General features: G+C 36.4%; 1 protein-coding gene across 1 annotated transcript in view; it reads left to right on the forward strand.

Annotated features, from left to right (window-relative positions):
* The first annotated feature begins 1,452 nt into the window (after positions 1-1,452).
* The window catches only part of LOC108669228 (macrophage mannose receptor 1), a 42,680-nt gene continuing 28,222 nt past the window's right edge, over positions 1,453-15,910 (forward strand). Inside the window, exons 1-14 of the mRNA XM_018156532.2 lie at positions 1,453-1,598; positions 3,396-3,562; positions 4,094-4,230; positions 4,850-4,962; positions 5,445-5,506; positions 6,288-6,443; positions 7,189-7,265; positions 8,492-8,601; positions 8,844-9,047; positions 9,792-9,926; positions 10,398-10,499; positions 13,205-13,363; positions 14,240-14,344; positions 15,209-15,550. Of these exons, the coding sequence (XP_018012021.1) occupies positions 1,535-1,598; positions 3,396-3,562; positions 4,094-4,230; positions 4,850-4,962; positions 5,445-5,506; positions 6,288-6,443; positions 7,189-7,265; positions 8,492-8,601; positions 8,844-9,047; positions 9,792-9,926; positions 10,398-10,499; positions 13,205-13,363; positions 14,240-14,344; positions 15,209-15,550 (1,933 nt within the window). The 5' untranslated portion in view covers positions 1,453-1,534. The remainder of the gene's footprint in view (positions 1,599-3,395; positions 3,563-4,093; positions 4,231-4,849; positions 4,963-5,444; positions 5,507-6,287; positions 6,444-7,188; positions 7,266-8,491; positions 8,602-8,843; positions 9,048-9,791; positions 9,927-10,397; positions 10,500-13,204; positions 13,364-14,239; positions 14,345-15,208; positions 15,551-15,910) is intronic.

Raw genomic sequence — 15,910 nt, forward strand, 5'->3', positions numbered from 1 at the left:
GTGGCAATGACTGTGGAGCTTCCTAATTACTGCATTTATTCCTGTAAACTACATTTATATTCATTTATTCCAAATTAATACATTTATATTCATGTATCGAGCTACAAACAGTAGGTGGTGTATGAGCCCCTAATGGCAGCCCTGACTCCAAAGCATTAAATCTTTGCGTCTCTTGATGCTGTCGCTCGAGATTTAATATTGAGACTTAATTATTAATTTAATCTATTATCTTTAATTAATTAATTAATTTAATCTATCTAAAATCTATCAAATATTTAATCTATTAATTTAATCTATTAATCGCTCGCCCAGTGAATATTGACTGACGTGTTCACGGAGGCCCTGAGAAGCCCATGCCTTCCTCCTAATTGGGTTCATATTACACACGCGTACCAGTTCAGCCGATTCAAAAATAGAATTAGTATTCAAAGCTTTTTATATTCCCCTCATAACATAATATCATAAAGTCGATTAATTCGTTCACTTGTCTGGCAGCGTTCTCTAACTTGAGAAATTAGTTTGCATCCCAATTGCGCAGCATTTTTTTACCAATTTCTTTGATACCATTGGTCCTGTCGTTTCAAATTTGGAGCTTTCGTTTCTGAAAGTTCCAAATTGGTCGTTTCCGTCAAGAACTTTCATGAAGATAAGACTGAATATCGTGAAGAACTTATTCACAGCCATCCAGAGCTGCAGCGAAATGCTTTAAATAGTTTTGTATTCCATAGAAGCCAGTTGAGTTTTTTCAGAATTGTGTTTTCAGGTAATATAAATTTCATGATTCACATTTCATTCACTCTGTCACACGGGAGTCTATATATATTCCATACATATAAAATTATAAATGCTATATATTATCTAAATGTTGTCTATACAGTATATATTCCAGTCTTAACAATTTCGACGATACACTTAAATCTTGATTATATTGAATTATAGCAATTCAATAGGTGAATAAGTAAACGTGAACTTAAGCACTGTAATTTCACGATAACGTATATTCTATAGAGTATTTACATACTCTATCCTTTACATGTACCTAATTGAAATTACAAGCGGCTCAGGTTAGAGTTTATTCTTTGATTTATTTATTTTATTTTTCTTTGATTTATTTATTTTTTTTTCTTTGATTTATTTATTTTATTTTATTCTTTGTTTATTATTTGATCTATTATTTGATTAATTACCACATGAAAATTTTGTTCACCAGAACTAGATAGAACAATCGAATCGCTAGAAATCAAGGGATATAATTCGGCAGCGGTCTTATCTCTAATCTGCGTCATCCGTGCTATTGTTCAGTCAAGTTTTCTGCTATTAAGGGGAGTGAACGGAAAGGTCGTTCGCAATAAACAAGCGCCGTTTATCTCTCAGATACGCATTGTTTGTTCGCGGTCACGGGCTCATTTCAGAGAACGCCCTGCTCTGGGGCATGGTTTGGTCAGTGCAACGAAGAGTTTGATAGACAAAGCAAGTAATTCATCCTGCACGGTCCTGAGTTTTTGAAATTTGACACTGAACCTCAACGCCCAAGATGGCGCAATTGATGGGAAAATATTTAAAATTGCTTCTTTTATTGGCTTGTGTGTACCATGAATGTAAGTGCACGCACATTGCTGCAAAATTATGATGAACTTTGGCGTAATATTTTTTTAACTAGCTACGAAAAAGTTATTTTAAACTAATCGCTTGAATTTGCATATGCATTCTAACAAGATCTAAGCTCTAATTTATAAATCAAGAGCTCAAATTCGTCGGAATACTTTTCGAAACGTAAACAGTCTGAACAGTTTTCGAGAAGTGAACAGTCTAAACATTTTCCAAGACATTGCCAGACTGAACACTTTCCGATTCATGAGAAGTCTATATTCTCTCAAAGACGTGAGCAGTCCGAACAGTTTACGAGACGTGAACAGTCTAAAAAAATTTTCGAAACGTTATCAGTCAGAACATTTTCCGAGACATGGACAGACTAAACAATTTCGAGGGCGTGAACAGTCTTCATACTTTCCGAGGCTTGAACAGACTGAACACTTTTCGAGACGTCAACAATCCGGCCACTCATTTGAAAGCTAAAAGATATTCAGCAAAGATTTTCTCGAGATTTATATAGATTTATACTCATAATTTTATGGATCGACGAATCGCAACAAAAAATCTCAAATAATAATTAAGAATTGATTGTAAAATCCGAGTAATTTTAAAAAATATGAATTAGGAATATTTCGACAGAGTGAATCGAATCTCACATTTGATTTTAAAGACTCTTATCAATTGTTTTGTTTAGAAGATTTTAGCATCCATGAAACTCTTATGAATTTCGTTTAATCTGAGTGAACGTTTGATACTGTAAGTTCCGTTTGATATAGGTATTGATTTTCAAATACGTTATTTATATGTTCACGTATCTAATAATATCATAAATAAATATTAATATGCTAGATACTACAATGACATGTCAAAAGTCAGAATGACATGTCAGAAGTGACATGTCATAACTAGATGATTGATGATAATATCTACTAATCTACACGTCAGGATGTCGTTTCATCCTACATTATATAGCTCGTTCCTTAATCGTCATCAATCCAGGAAATTTATCAATCTTGAACAAAGAAACAATCAATCGTCGACATAACCAGTTGTCGACATAAAAAATTGTCAACATAACCGATGGTCGATGTAACCAGTTGTCGACATAAAAAATTTCCGACATAACCGATGGTCGACATAATCAGTTGTAGACATAACCAGTTAACGAAGAAAAATAGCCGAAATAACCAATTTGTCGACAGAACCAGTTAACGCAAAAAAAATTGCCGACATGCATACCCAGTTGACGACATAACCAGTTGACGACATAACCAGTTGACGACATAACCAGTTGACGACGTAACCAATTTTAGACTTAACAAGTTGTCGGCATAACCAGTTGTCGACATGACAAATTTTAGACTTAACAAGTTGCCGGCATAACCAGTTGTCGACATAACCAATTTTAGACTTAACAAGTTGTCGGCATAACCAGTTGTCGACATCACCAGTTGTCGACATAATCAATTTTAGACTTAACAAGTTGTCGGCATAACCAGTTGTCGACGTAACCAAGTGTCGACATGACCAGTTGACATAACCAGTTGACGACATAATCAATTTTAGACTTAACCAGTTGTCGACATAACCAGTTGTCGACATAATCAATTTTAGAATTAACCAGTTGTCGACATCACCAGTTGTCGACATAATCAATTTTAGACTTAACCAGTTGACGACATAACCAGTTGTCGACGTAACCAATGGCGACGCAACCAAGTGTTGACATAACCAGTTGACAACATAAACAATTTTAGCCATCATTAATCATAATTAACAGAGAAGCTGGTACCCACTTACAGGTGTTGGCGAGATGGTAGCCAAGTGTCCCCCATACTACATACAGCGCGGGGGCACCAACGACTGCTACCTCTTCCATGGCTGGTCCAAGCGAACCTGGAACGATGCCCAGGCGTACTGTGATGCTGAGAACGGCAATCTTGTTAACATCGGGTCCAAAGATATGGCGGTTAGTTAAGATGTAGAAAATGTTCCTGCGAAAGTATTTCTATCCAGTTCAAATTATTTATTTCGTCGAGTGCAATGTATTCTTGATATGCATGGCAGAATATTGCATTACCTGTCAATGTCACTTATGTCATATCGCCACTCAGCAGATAATGCACTTAAATAGCCGCTTGTCAATGAAAACTTTATAATACTGGCCACAACTACGATTTATAAGTTTCAATTATCACATTAGAAATAAGAAGCTTTTTCGATCACGCTTGCAAGTTGTGACACAGTTTTGTTAACAAAATAGATTGTTTTTTTTTTATGCCAGCGACATAAGTGTTACGACGAAGTTAATGGCATTGACGGTAGGTGTCAAGACTGTCTCTAGATCAAACAGAGTTCATATCTATGCGGCTGGAACTGACAATTTGTTATTTTATTCGTATTGTAATATATTAGAAGGTAAATATAGTTCCCCTGGTATAAAGATCATTTAGACCTCATGCTTCATCCTTCACGGAATAGCTAATTTTTTGTATGCTAGGAATGGATCGCCCTGCAAATCGTAGCGAGCGGCTTGGTCGGGGACTCATCCGAGTTTTGGATTGACGCTAAATATTCGGACAACAGCAGCACGTGGTATTGGGTCAACACCGGTCAACCCGTCAACCTTGAATACCTGTCAGGAACAAACATGAAAATAATTAATTTATTATTTTAATGTTGATATCTACACGGTCAACCCGTCAACCTTGAATACCTGTCAGGAACAAACATGAAAATAATTAAATTATTGTTTTAATGTTGATATCTACACGGCCAACCCGTCAACCTTGAATACCTGTCAGGAACATACATGAAAATAATTAAATTATTATTATTTTAATGTTGATATCTACACGGTCAACCCGTTAACCTTAAATACCTGTCAGGAACAAACATGAAAATAATTAATTTATTATTATTTTAATGTCGAGATTTACACGGCCAACCCGTCAACCTTGAATACCTGTCAGGAACAAACATGAAACTAACTAATTTATTATTGTTTTATTGTTGAGATCTACAGAAGTACCAATTTTTATGTTGACCATATGATTAACAATGATAACAATTCCATAATAACAATGATATCGCTAATTCCACAAAAATTGACCTAATTAACAAATTAAGATTCAATTTAACAATAATTGGACGCAAGGAACTTTGTAAATAACAATTGTAATAATATTTGTAAATAATATTTGTAAATAATATTTGTAAATAATATTTGTAATGTATATGAACACTAATTTTCCAGACCGGAAGACCCGCGCCCGAGAGATGGGCTGTACGGCGTCATCACCATTGACACTACGCTGCTCGGACACCCCCCGGACGATGAGTATCACTTCATCTGCCACCGTGAGATCAGTGAGTGCCTGCTAATAATATAAATACAGCAACCTGTATTTTATTTTATGGGTGCTACATAAGCTAAATTTTACCAGTATAGCTGAAGAGTACAAGCTAGAGTGCTCCTTAATGAACTCCAAAGGCACAGTTAAAGTTCGATTTTTGGACAAAGTCGACTTTGTATAAGCTCTGCTGTGATCGTAAGCTTTGATGTGATTAAATACATCGCTATTTGATATAATTACAGCCCATTATATGTATTAATTATTTGTAAATAATTTTCATCGGAAGTGCAGATAAGTTGCACATTATTACTATTAAATTAGACAACTCTAACAATGACGCTTTACTACCTTCCGTTTTTCCTACAGCAAATAATTCCAAATAAAATGTTTAGAGAATGGAGAGTGGTGAGCCATTGTAATGCAGTAAATAATGAATAATTATTAATGAAGTAAATAATGAATAAATATTAATAATTGTTGTGGTTTGTGCTGCAGGTGAGCCAATGTACTGCGATGTTGAGGACGGGTGGCGGTACACCATGGACAGGTGCTACAAGGTGTGTATGTTACTTAACTTATTTGTTTATTAAAATCAGTTGCGACAGGGTATTTTCAAAGCTATTAATGGTGAAAATATAAAATAGAACTAAGAAAATAGTAGTGAAAAATTATATGCTTATCGCCAATAAAATTCATATCTACGATAATGTTCTAATGATGTAATGGTTTTCAATTGTAGCTTTGGAGAAATCTTCAAAATGCTTTTTATAATCAGAAATAGATCGATTATAGGATACGTTCAACCAACGAAAATCGACCATCAAACATTTTTATTACCACGTTTTTCTTAGCTTGCTTTCGTGTCTGTCTGTCTGTCTGTTTGTGATGATCAAATCTTGCAATCGATATTTCACCAACTTTCCCGCTAGCTAGCGCTCTGAAACTTTTAGGGAAGCACTTGGGTCGGGCTGTACGTTCACCATCAAATTTCCAAAATTCGTGTGTTGTGTGCTTTTCGCTTTAATCATAAATCTGCCCGATACACGTTTTTTGGGGCGAGCCATAATTTATTTTCTACTTTTTAGTCCACAAGAAAAACGTGTTTTTTTAAATTGTTTAAGTATTTTATTATTGGACTATTTAGGGATCAAAGTAATTGGGGTCTTCGCTTAACTGGGTAATTGCGTTAGAAACTTTTATATTATAGGTTAGTTTATTTGATACTGGCATGAATCATGGCATATAGACCGTAAGATTGTTATCATGGCGTGATATCTCATCAGATATCGAAATATTATTTCAGATCTTATTTAGACGTATTCAACGTGTCTCTCACAGACATCTGACAGTTCAACTACGTGGCTGGACGGAGAAGCGCAGTGTCGGGACGTGAGCGGTCATCTCATCACAATCCACGACTTTCAGGAGCAGAACTTTGTCTTTGACGAAGGGGTCAGGCAACACGACAACGTCTGGATCGGCATCACCGAGCTGGTGACCTAAACTAAAAACTTTGTAGTGTAGCAGTAAACAATACACCGAAATGGCTTTGTGTCCATAAATTAGGAAAACTGGTAATCTAAACTCGAAGGTTGGTAAGGTAGCAGTGAAGAAGTAACCGTCGTGGCTTCGTGTTCACGAATCAAGGAAGCTGATGACCTAAACTTTCACAGAGTCATGGAGTGACCTATACTTTCATGGGTAAATTATTTGGTTTCTGCAATAGTAGAATGGTCGTAAGTGCAAGAATAAGTTACCAAATTGATGCAATGGTAAGGATTTAAAGCCGACAACGGGATTGTATCTTTTAATGAACAGCTTTCCGCAAATGAAAGGAGTAATAAACGTGCTGTAAATTTGCAACGGACGATATTGGGATATAATTTTGAGAAATTTCAAATGGTTCTCAAGTAGGTAATTTATTACTGAATTTGTTAGCTAGAGCAAAAATGGATGAAGTTCCTTGAGAATGCAGCAATATTCTGTTTTTAAAAATTGTACTGGGACATTTTGACTTCTTGAAGGAGACTAGGGCATGCTTAAAGTCTTGGAAAGATAGTCTTGCGCAGCGGTGCGATGATTGACATATACCAACTAGTGGTGGGTGTTAAAATTGGAACATGTCCTAACTTAAAGCTTGGAAACGAAACAAAATTTGGTCGTAATTTGATGTAATTTATAATACATTTATAACGCTAAAAACTGTATTCACAATCTTGCAATTTTACATACATTTCAGGGCCATGAAGGAAACTTCACGTGGATTGGAGAGAGCAGCAGCTTCTTGCTATGGAACGAAAATCTGAGCATGCCAGTGTGAGTAATTGATTGTTCTTTAATCCACATCTATGTTTGAACTATATAGTTTTCCAAACACTTATTGTTTTTCTACTAACAAGTTACACGATTTCTATGAGAGGGTATATGTTTTGTCTATTATCTATATCATTTCCATGTAATAAGGAAATTTTATAGACAAAGAAATGAGCATTACTTTGTGTGGGATATGGTGGTGGAAGAGAGTTTTAGCTATCATTCTTTCTTCAGTCGCAATGCCGATAAACGCGAAGATAACCAAATAAATTTCGTGGTAGTATTGGTATTTTTATTTTTAACGTAACAGGGCCTATACTTTCAGAAAAAGTTACGAGATCGTAAGTTCATCAGCCAATCATTGACAGCCTTTCAAGCAAAATCCACCAATCATAGACAAGAAAATAGAGCGTAAGTACTTACGTTCAGTTAGCGAGTTTTGAAAGTATGGCCCCTGCTGAGGTGCATGTGCGTCTTGTGCTCAATGCTTATCTGGCTAGTATTCTGGAAGGAGTAAATATTCTTCCCTTTTTGCAGCAAGAACCAATTAAAAGGCATCAATTTCTCGCTGTATTTTCTTTGCACTTTTCAGACCAATTTTTTTAATATTCTGTAGTTTATAAAACTAATTCGTATCAACAAATAATTTCATCGTAAGAACGATAAATTTTAGTACTGCACTATCAATAATAATATTCAATTATGAATTGAATGATGACATCTGCAGTTCGTTGATCCAAGAAAAATCTTAAATATTCCACAAGCAGAACACGACGAGCTACTAACTTTCGAACAAGACAAATTCAATCATTTAGTTTTTGTGGAACAGAGAGTTTTACGTGGGCTACTTGCGACAGTTCTGGTAAAATCGGTTAGGAGGCTGAACGGTTAAGCACAGCAAAGTTGGAGCAGTGAGTTGCGTGTTCGAGACCGCAACGAGCTGTGAAAATTCTGCGATGTTTAGAATCAGCGACCGGTCTAACGTTATAATAAACGCTCACACCGCTAAACTGTACGTTACTGTGGTCAATCTTTCAAAAAAAAGTTAAGAGATTCTAAGTTCATTAGCCAATCATTGACGGCCTTTCAAGCAAAATCCACCAATCATAGACAAGAAAATAGAGCGTAAGTACCTACGTTCACTTAGCGGATTGTGAAAGTATGGCCCCTGTGTTTTTCGTCTTAGCTTCACTCAAGTTTCCCGATAATTGTATAAAGTTTGTGCGCAGATCAATGAACGGTTACGCCAGCGGGGTGGTCGACCATGAAGTCTCCCCTGGCAAATGGGTGACTGAGGACTCAAGGAACGATAACCACTTCATCTGCCAGCGGGAGAAGGGTGAGGGTGTTTCTTGTGATAAATAAACACGAAAAAATCTGAAGCGCGGTTTTAATGTTTTTTCTCCCAGCGTGTGTTATGTTATTTCTACCATAACCATATAAAGTGGCAGCTGGTTGAAGTTGACAATATTCTAGGTGATGTACCCAAAATTCTGTTCGCACGGAAAACTCCATCGTATGAATGTTATTCTTACCTAAATTACCGGCTAACAACGACATAAATAATTAAATATTATCTAGGTGCTTGTGTGATGGGCTGGCAGCTGTACGGGGACTCGTGTTACTACTTCAACCGTCAAGACGACGACATCGTCACGTGGGACACCGCGTACGATCTCTGCGCGGGGGTGGGTGCCCACTTGGCCATCATTGAGACCGCTGACGAGGACGGCTTCTTGCACTCGTCATTCAGCGGCGGGGAGTATCTCTGGCTTGGCCTGTACTGTGAGTTATGAGCTAAATATGTTATATATACGTAATCAGTACGGTCTCTGGCTTGGCCTGTACTGTGAGTCACGAACTAAATATGTTATATATAATCAGTACGGTAGGGAGCACCTCTGTCTTGGCCTGTACTGTGAGTTATGAGCTAAATATGTTGTATATAATCGGTACGGTAGGGAGCATCTCTGGCTCGGCCTGTACTGTGAGTTATGAGCTAAATATGTTATATATAATCAGTACGGTAGGGAGCATCTCTGGCTCGGCCTGTACTGTGAGTCACGAACTAAATATGTTACATATAATCGAAAACGGTAGGGAGCACCTCTGTCTTGGCCTGTACTGTGAGTCATGAGCTAAATATGTTACATATAATCAGTACGGTAGGGAGCACCTCTGGCTTGGCCTGTACTGTGAGTCACGAACTAATTACTTTAATAAAAATCGTTAGAGCTCCAGCATATCAACTGCGCATGAATTATATGTGAAAAAAAATTAAAAATCCATTGTTCCAGAAGAGATAACGTTTTCTGGACTATATAATACAAGAATTATTATCATCATCAAGATTAATTTACCATTTATGGACTTTACCAAGAATTTAAAAGTAAAGAAAATAGCCAAAAAGTTCACCATTTCTTATAAGCGAAAACGTTTCGGAGTCCAGCTCCATCGTCAGTTCAAAACCTAGGTAAATTTGCGACTTAAGCAGCCAAGTGATTTTACCATTTATGGACTTTGTATTAGTGAACAAAAGCGATGAAGGCTTCATGTGGATTGACGGCACACCGTACTCGCGAAACTACACCAAGATGTCTGAAGAAGATGAAGCGAGCGCCATCGCAGCTGGGGATAGGAAGTGCGTGTATGCTCGGTTGACGGGTGAGTCGTCTAGAATATTTTAGTTACTCATGTTGGATTAATTTCAAGTAGTAACTTGAACTTAGTTTTAACTGTTGCAAATTTATACGCTGCAAGCACAATAAATATTTTGAATTCATCATGGAAAATCCCAACTACTCATTTAATCTGCTATAAACTGAGTCAGCAGCATTGCTTACACACACTCCTACATGGATAGGTACAGTAAACTTCAGAAAAGTCCCTTAGAGTACATTAAATTTGATTAAAGTCTTGCAAAAGATGTTAAAGTCCTGTTGGTCTTCAGAGAGCGGCGAGGTAAACTTCAGAAAGTCCCAAAGACTGCATTAAATTTAATTAAAGTCTTGCAAAAGATGTTAAAGTCCTGTTGGTCTTCAGAGAGCGGCGAGGTAAACTTCCGAAAGTCCCAAAGACTGCATAAAATTTAATTTAAAGTCTTACAAAAATCATTAAAGTCCTGATGGTCGCCAGAGAGTGGCGAAGAGACCTGGACTCCAGTCGTGTGCACCGACACCCACAAGCACGTGTGTGAGGTTGACAAGAGCACGCCAGTCCACATCCCGCCCGCCCCATGTCAGTCCCTTTTTACAACACTTCTCTTTAACTTCACTTCTTGTTGTTTGTTTGTCTGCTACAAATCTTAAAATCAATATTCAACACACTTCTACCTGTCCAATCGATCTGAAATTTTGCACACTTGCGTAAAGTTGTAGACAATGCAAGAATCAATTGATAGAATAAATGATTTGAAAATTTGAAAAAATTCGAAATTAAAAAAAAATAAAAATAATTTTGTCAGCTACAAATCGTATTATCGATATTTGACACACTTCTACCAGTCCAATCTATCTGAAATTTTGCACACTTGCGTAAAATTGGAGGCAATGCACGAATCAATTGACAGAATAAATACTTTTATAAATTAAAAAATTTTTTCATTATTAAAAAAATGTAAAAATTATTTTGTCTGCTACAAATCTTATAATCCATATATGACACAATTTGACCTTTCCAACTGATCTGAAATTTTGCACAATTGCATAAAGTCAGAGACAATGCATGAATCAGTTGAAAAAATAATTAATTTTGATAATTTACAAAATTTTGATATCCTAAAAAATATTGAAAAATAATTTTTTTAATTTATGCAAATAAAATTAGAAATTCATTGTACATGTGTAACATCCAAGACACTGGATTGTTCAGAAGTGTTGTTTTTAAAAAGTAATTTTTAAACGCATGTTATTAACTTCACTTCTTGTTGTTTGTTTGTTTGTTTGTTTGTCTGTCTGCTACAAATCTTATACGTATTCAATATTTAGTACCTTTCTACCTGTCCAATCTATCTGAAATTTTGCACACTTGCATAAAGTTGGAGACAATGCATGAATCAGTTGACAGAATAAATAACTTTGAAAATTTACAAAACTTTTATATATTAAACAAATTGAAAATTAATTTTTTAATATATGAAAATGAAATTAAAAATTCATTGGACATGTGTAGCATAAAAAAACTGGATTCTTTGAACGTGTTGTTTTCAAAAACTAATTTTTAAACGCCTATTACGTCTCTTTTGTCCAATAATCGGCATATTTCATATTATGAAGTTTTCTTCCTTTTTTTTGAGATTCTTCATGTTGAACGGTCTCGCAAAGCACTTTCAATAACTATTAACGGTCATTAGCAGTTTAAATAAATTTTTATGAATGCAGTTAGCTAACGAAATTTGGACCTCGTAACGCAAATCTCTGCTTCTAACAAGATGATTGAAGCATCTTTCTTTCCTCCGATTTAGCTTTGAATTTAAAGGACTATCGTCACTTGCTGCTTCAATATATGTAGATCTCGCGACACATAAATGAAGGTCCCATTTTGTGGGGTTAATTTGGTATCTAAGAAGTACTTCTAGTACGCGTATTTTGTCCTTAAGTTATATGAGTGCTTCGAATATTAAAATTTTGAGTTGATTTCTGTCGATTGTGTTGCAGTTCACATATTCCTTTTTCGTCTATGCTTCTCTCAAGTTTCCTGGATACTTGTATAAAGTTTGTGTATTGGTTCTGCAGAGATTATTAATTGTACAAATTCTATATGATTGTCTCTGAATTTTTTTTTATATTTTAGTAAATTACTGCATGGTGGCATGTACTGAGGACAAAGCGTTAAGTAAATGTGAAGTGCATTATACTAAAATGTATAGGGTATGCTATTTACCGACGGTATAACAGCCTTACATTAAAAACGAAAAATTCCGGAATTCCAACAGGTGCAGCGCCACCGTAGGAATGAACAGTAGGATCAGTGCCATCGAAGCATGTTCATTTATTGCGCTACATATGTTGATATCAATCATAAGTACCAGTTTAAGAAGTTTTATGATAGTATAATTATTTGTAGAATGTGAAAACTATTTTTTTTTGTGTTTAAACCTTCACCAAACTTACTAGGTTATATTCTCCTCGAATGTCGCTCAGTGGACCGGTGCAAAAGTATCAATATTCTCGTATGTCGCTCAGTGGACCGGTACAAAAGTATCAGTATTCTCGTATGTTGCTCAGTGAACCAGTACAACAGTATCAATATTCTTGTATGTCGCTCAGTGAACCGGTACAAAAGTATCAATATTCTTGTATGTCGCTCAGTGAACTGGTACAACAGTATCAATATTGTCCTTGTATGTCGCTCAGTGAACCGGCACAAAAGTATCAGTATTCTTGTATGTCGCTTAGTGGACCGGTACAACAGTATCAATATTCTTGTATGTCGCTAAGTGAACCGGTACAAAAGTATCAATATTCTTGTATGTTGTTCAGTGAACCAGTACAAAAGTATCAATATTCTTGTATGTTGCTCAGTGAACCGATACAAAAGTATCAATATTCTCGTATGTCGCTAAGTGAACCGGTACAAAAGTATCAATATTCTTGTATGTTGTTCAGTGAACCAGTACAAAAGTATCAATATTCTTGTATGTTGCTCAGTGAACCGATACAAAAGTATCAATATTCTCGTATTTCGCTAAGTGAACCGGTACAAAAGTATCAATATTCTTGTATGTTGTTCAGTGAACCAGTACAAAAGTATCAATATTCTTGTATGTTGCTCAGTGAACCGATACAAAAGTATCAATATTCTCGTATTTCGCTCAGTGAACCGGTACAAAAGTATCAATATTCTTGTATGTTGTTCAGTGAACCAGTACAAAAGTATCAATATTCTTGTATGTGGTTCAGTGGACCGGTACAAAAGTATCAATATTCTCGTATGTGGTTCAGTGAACCAGTACTGCCCTGAGGGCTGGACGCTCTACCAGGACTTCTGCTACTACGCCTCGCAGGAGGAGATGTCATGGACTGCGGCCGAGAACCAATGCTCCAACCAAGGCGGACACTTGGCCTCAGTCACCTCATGGCCTGAGCAGGACTACATTCATAGTAATCAATTATTTATTACGAAAAAATTTATTCTCACCTTGCTACCCTAACAAAATTTAGAGTCGCCCCAGCTTCTTGTATTCAAAATCAGAAGCTGACGCGTCTGTAAATTTTCAGTGGGTAGAGGCAGTAGACTTCTATTCACGCTACACTGTCTTGTACTTAGCATTACCACATGTCCAGTAACATACACTTCACTTTCTTATTCTTTTCTAGTTTTGGAATTCACTACACTTTAGTGCTCATTTTCTGCTCATAAAGTATAATTTCATATTCCGTTCAAGCAAAATATTCTGTATTCTGTGTAACTTCGTTGAATTGTGTTTCAATATACATGTTGTATGCCCGCGCTGATGACGTAAAAATCAAAAGATATTTTTTTCTGCGCATTGGTTGCTCATTGCATTTACTCATGCATGAAATATAATGCTGATTTTTTTATATCCGACCGCTTATCCGCATATCTCTGCTACTGTCTGTTATAGTGTCATAAAACGCTACGAAGAAAAAAAAAAGAGCACTATTGCAACTATTGTTTATTCTTGAATGGTTAAAATATCAGCTTATTATTTTAGGCCCATGTCCCGGTTAAATATTCTTATTCCCTTATTCTTATTCCCTTATTCTTTATCCCTTTATCCTTGTGTTCGTGTCTTACGGAAAAGTATACAGGTCTCTTAAAAACTACCTATTCATGCCGATTTGTTTCTCTCTTCTAGATAAACAATACATTTTAAAAGTAAATTTTTTGATTTATTTTGGTAAAAAGGCTAAAGATTACCTATTGATCTTGGTTCGTATTGATAATTTGAAGCTTTTGACTTCATCGAAAAGCGATGCAATCTTTTGACTTACTCCTTTTACCTCGCCTCGCAGCCCACGTACTGAGCAGCAGTTGGATCGGCCTCAATGACCGCAAAGAAGACGGAAGTTATCAGTGGAACGATGGCAAAATCGTTACCATTGTCAACTGGAATACGGGTTTGTTTCATAATTACAGCCATATTTCATCCACTTTCGATAACCGTATATTTAATGATACCTTTTGTAAGCGTGAATCATTCACTTCTGACTACCCGATTTAAAAAATAACTGACCTTATAAAATACCTTTGCATACAAGAGTAGTTCTTACCTTGTAAATTATAAAAAATTTGTTATTTGTTTACGAATATAATAACTTTGAATAATAGACTTAGTTGGTTAGTTGTTTGTTTAGTTCCGCGACGTTCGACGCCGAGAAACGCGTACCCCATCGAACTTATTGCAGTCATCATTGATCATAAAGTAGGCGATCTTTGACAGATATTATTTTAGCATTACTCGGACACGGCTTCATTCAAACATTTTTTGCTCTCCATGATAATAAATTAATATTTTGAACATTCATTTAATTAATGAGAGGCAAAGCTAGCCTCTAATCCCTAGTAATATTATCCCCTCAGGCTTCATAACGTTGAAATAATTTTCAGGTGAACCCAGTGGCGGTAGCAAGAACTGCGTAGAGCTCCTATCATTCGAACTTTTTTTTGTTCTCCGTGATAATAAATTAATATTTTGAACATTAATTTAATTAATGAGAGGCTATGCTAGCCTCAAATCCCTAGTAATATTACAACATCAGGCTTCATAACTTGAACTTGAACTTGAACTCGTCGGATGGTTGAGGCCTCTAGCAAGGCCTGTTCATCTCTCCAAAGTCGAAGCCAACCCAATTCAATGCAGGCCCCTAATTCTGGCATTCTGGCTTATATAGTGATGGCAGGTCCCTCCAGTGATGGTCAAGTAAGTTTTTAAAAGAGTTCACAGATGTAGCCGAGACCAAAACGTTGAAAATAACTTTCAGGAGAGCCCAGTGGTGGAAGCGAGAACTGCGTAGAACTCCTGGCAGAGGGCGGGTATTGGAACGACCTCGGGTGTTCTGCCCTGAAGACGTTCGTATGCAAGAGGGCTTACTCTACCACGCCTCTAGCACCTGTCACTACCACTACACCAGCTCCCGACTCTACCAACTGCGGTTATGGTTGGGAAGAGGATACAACGACCGGCGTATGTTATAGGTTTTTTGCCGAACACATGACATTTGCGGACGCCAGACTACATTGTCAGGAGCAGCACTACGTAGAGGGGCAATCGCAGCCTGATTTGGCCTCCATCAGTACCGAACAGGATCAAATATTCGTGCAGGGTATGTGAATAGTTTAGTGTTGTGAATAATTTAGTTCGATGGACATTATGAATTGCCATTATTTTATGGCTCATCAAGCTTTCAAGTGATTCTGATGAAATATAATTGTGTACAAGTAATTCCATATTATCGATAGTTTCAATATTAACGACAGTTTTTTCGTGCTATTATTTTAAACTATTGGTGATGATTCAATCCATTATGAATTTTGGGCACCACTGACGCACTTCGATGATCAAATGTAAACACTTCTTTACTTAATTCCTTTAACCTATTTCAAACTGACGTCCCTCTCGGTCCCAGTCATTTACGTACGAATAACATTGATGACGGTTAATGTATCCGGACACGTAGGGTTAA

Source organism: Hyalella azteca, unplaced genomic scaffold (genome assembly GCF_000764305.2).
Source record: "Hyalella azteca isolate HAZT.00-mixed unplaced genomic scaffold, Hazt_2.0.2 contig5430, whole genome shotgun sequence".
Lineage (NCBI taxonomy): Eukaryota > Metazoa > Arthropoda > Malacostraca > Amphipoda > Hyalellidae > Hyalella > Hyalella azteca.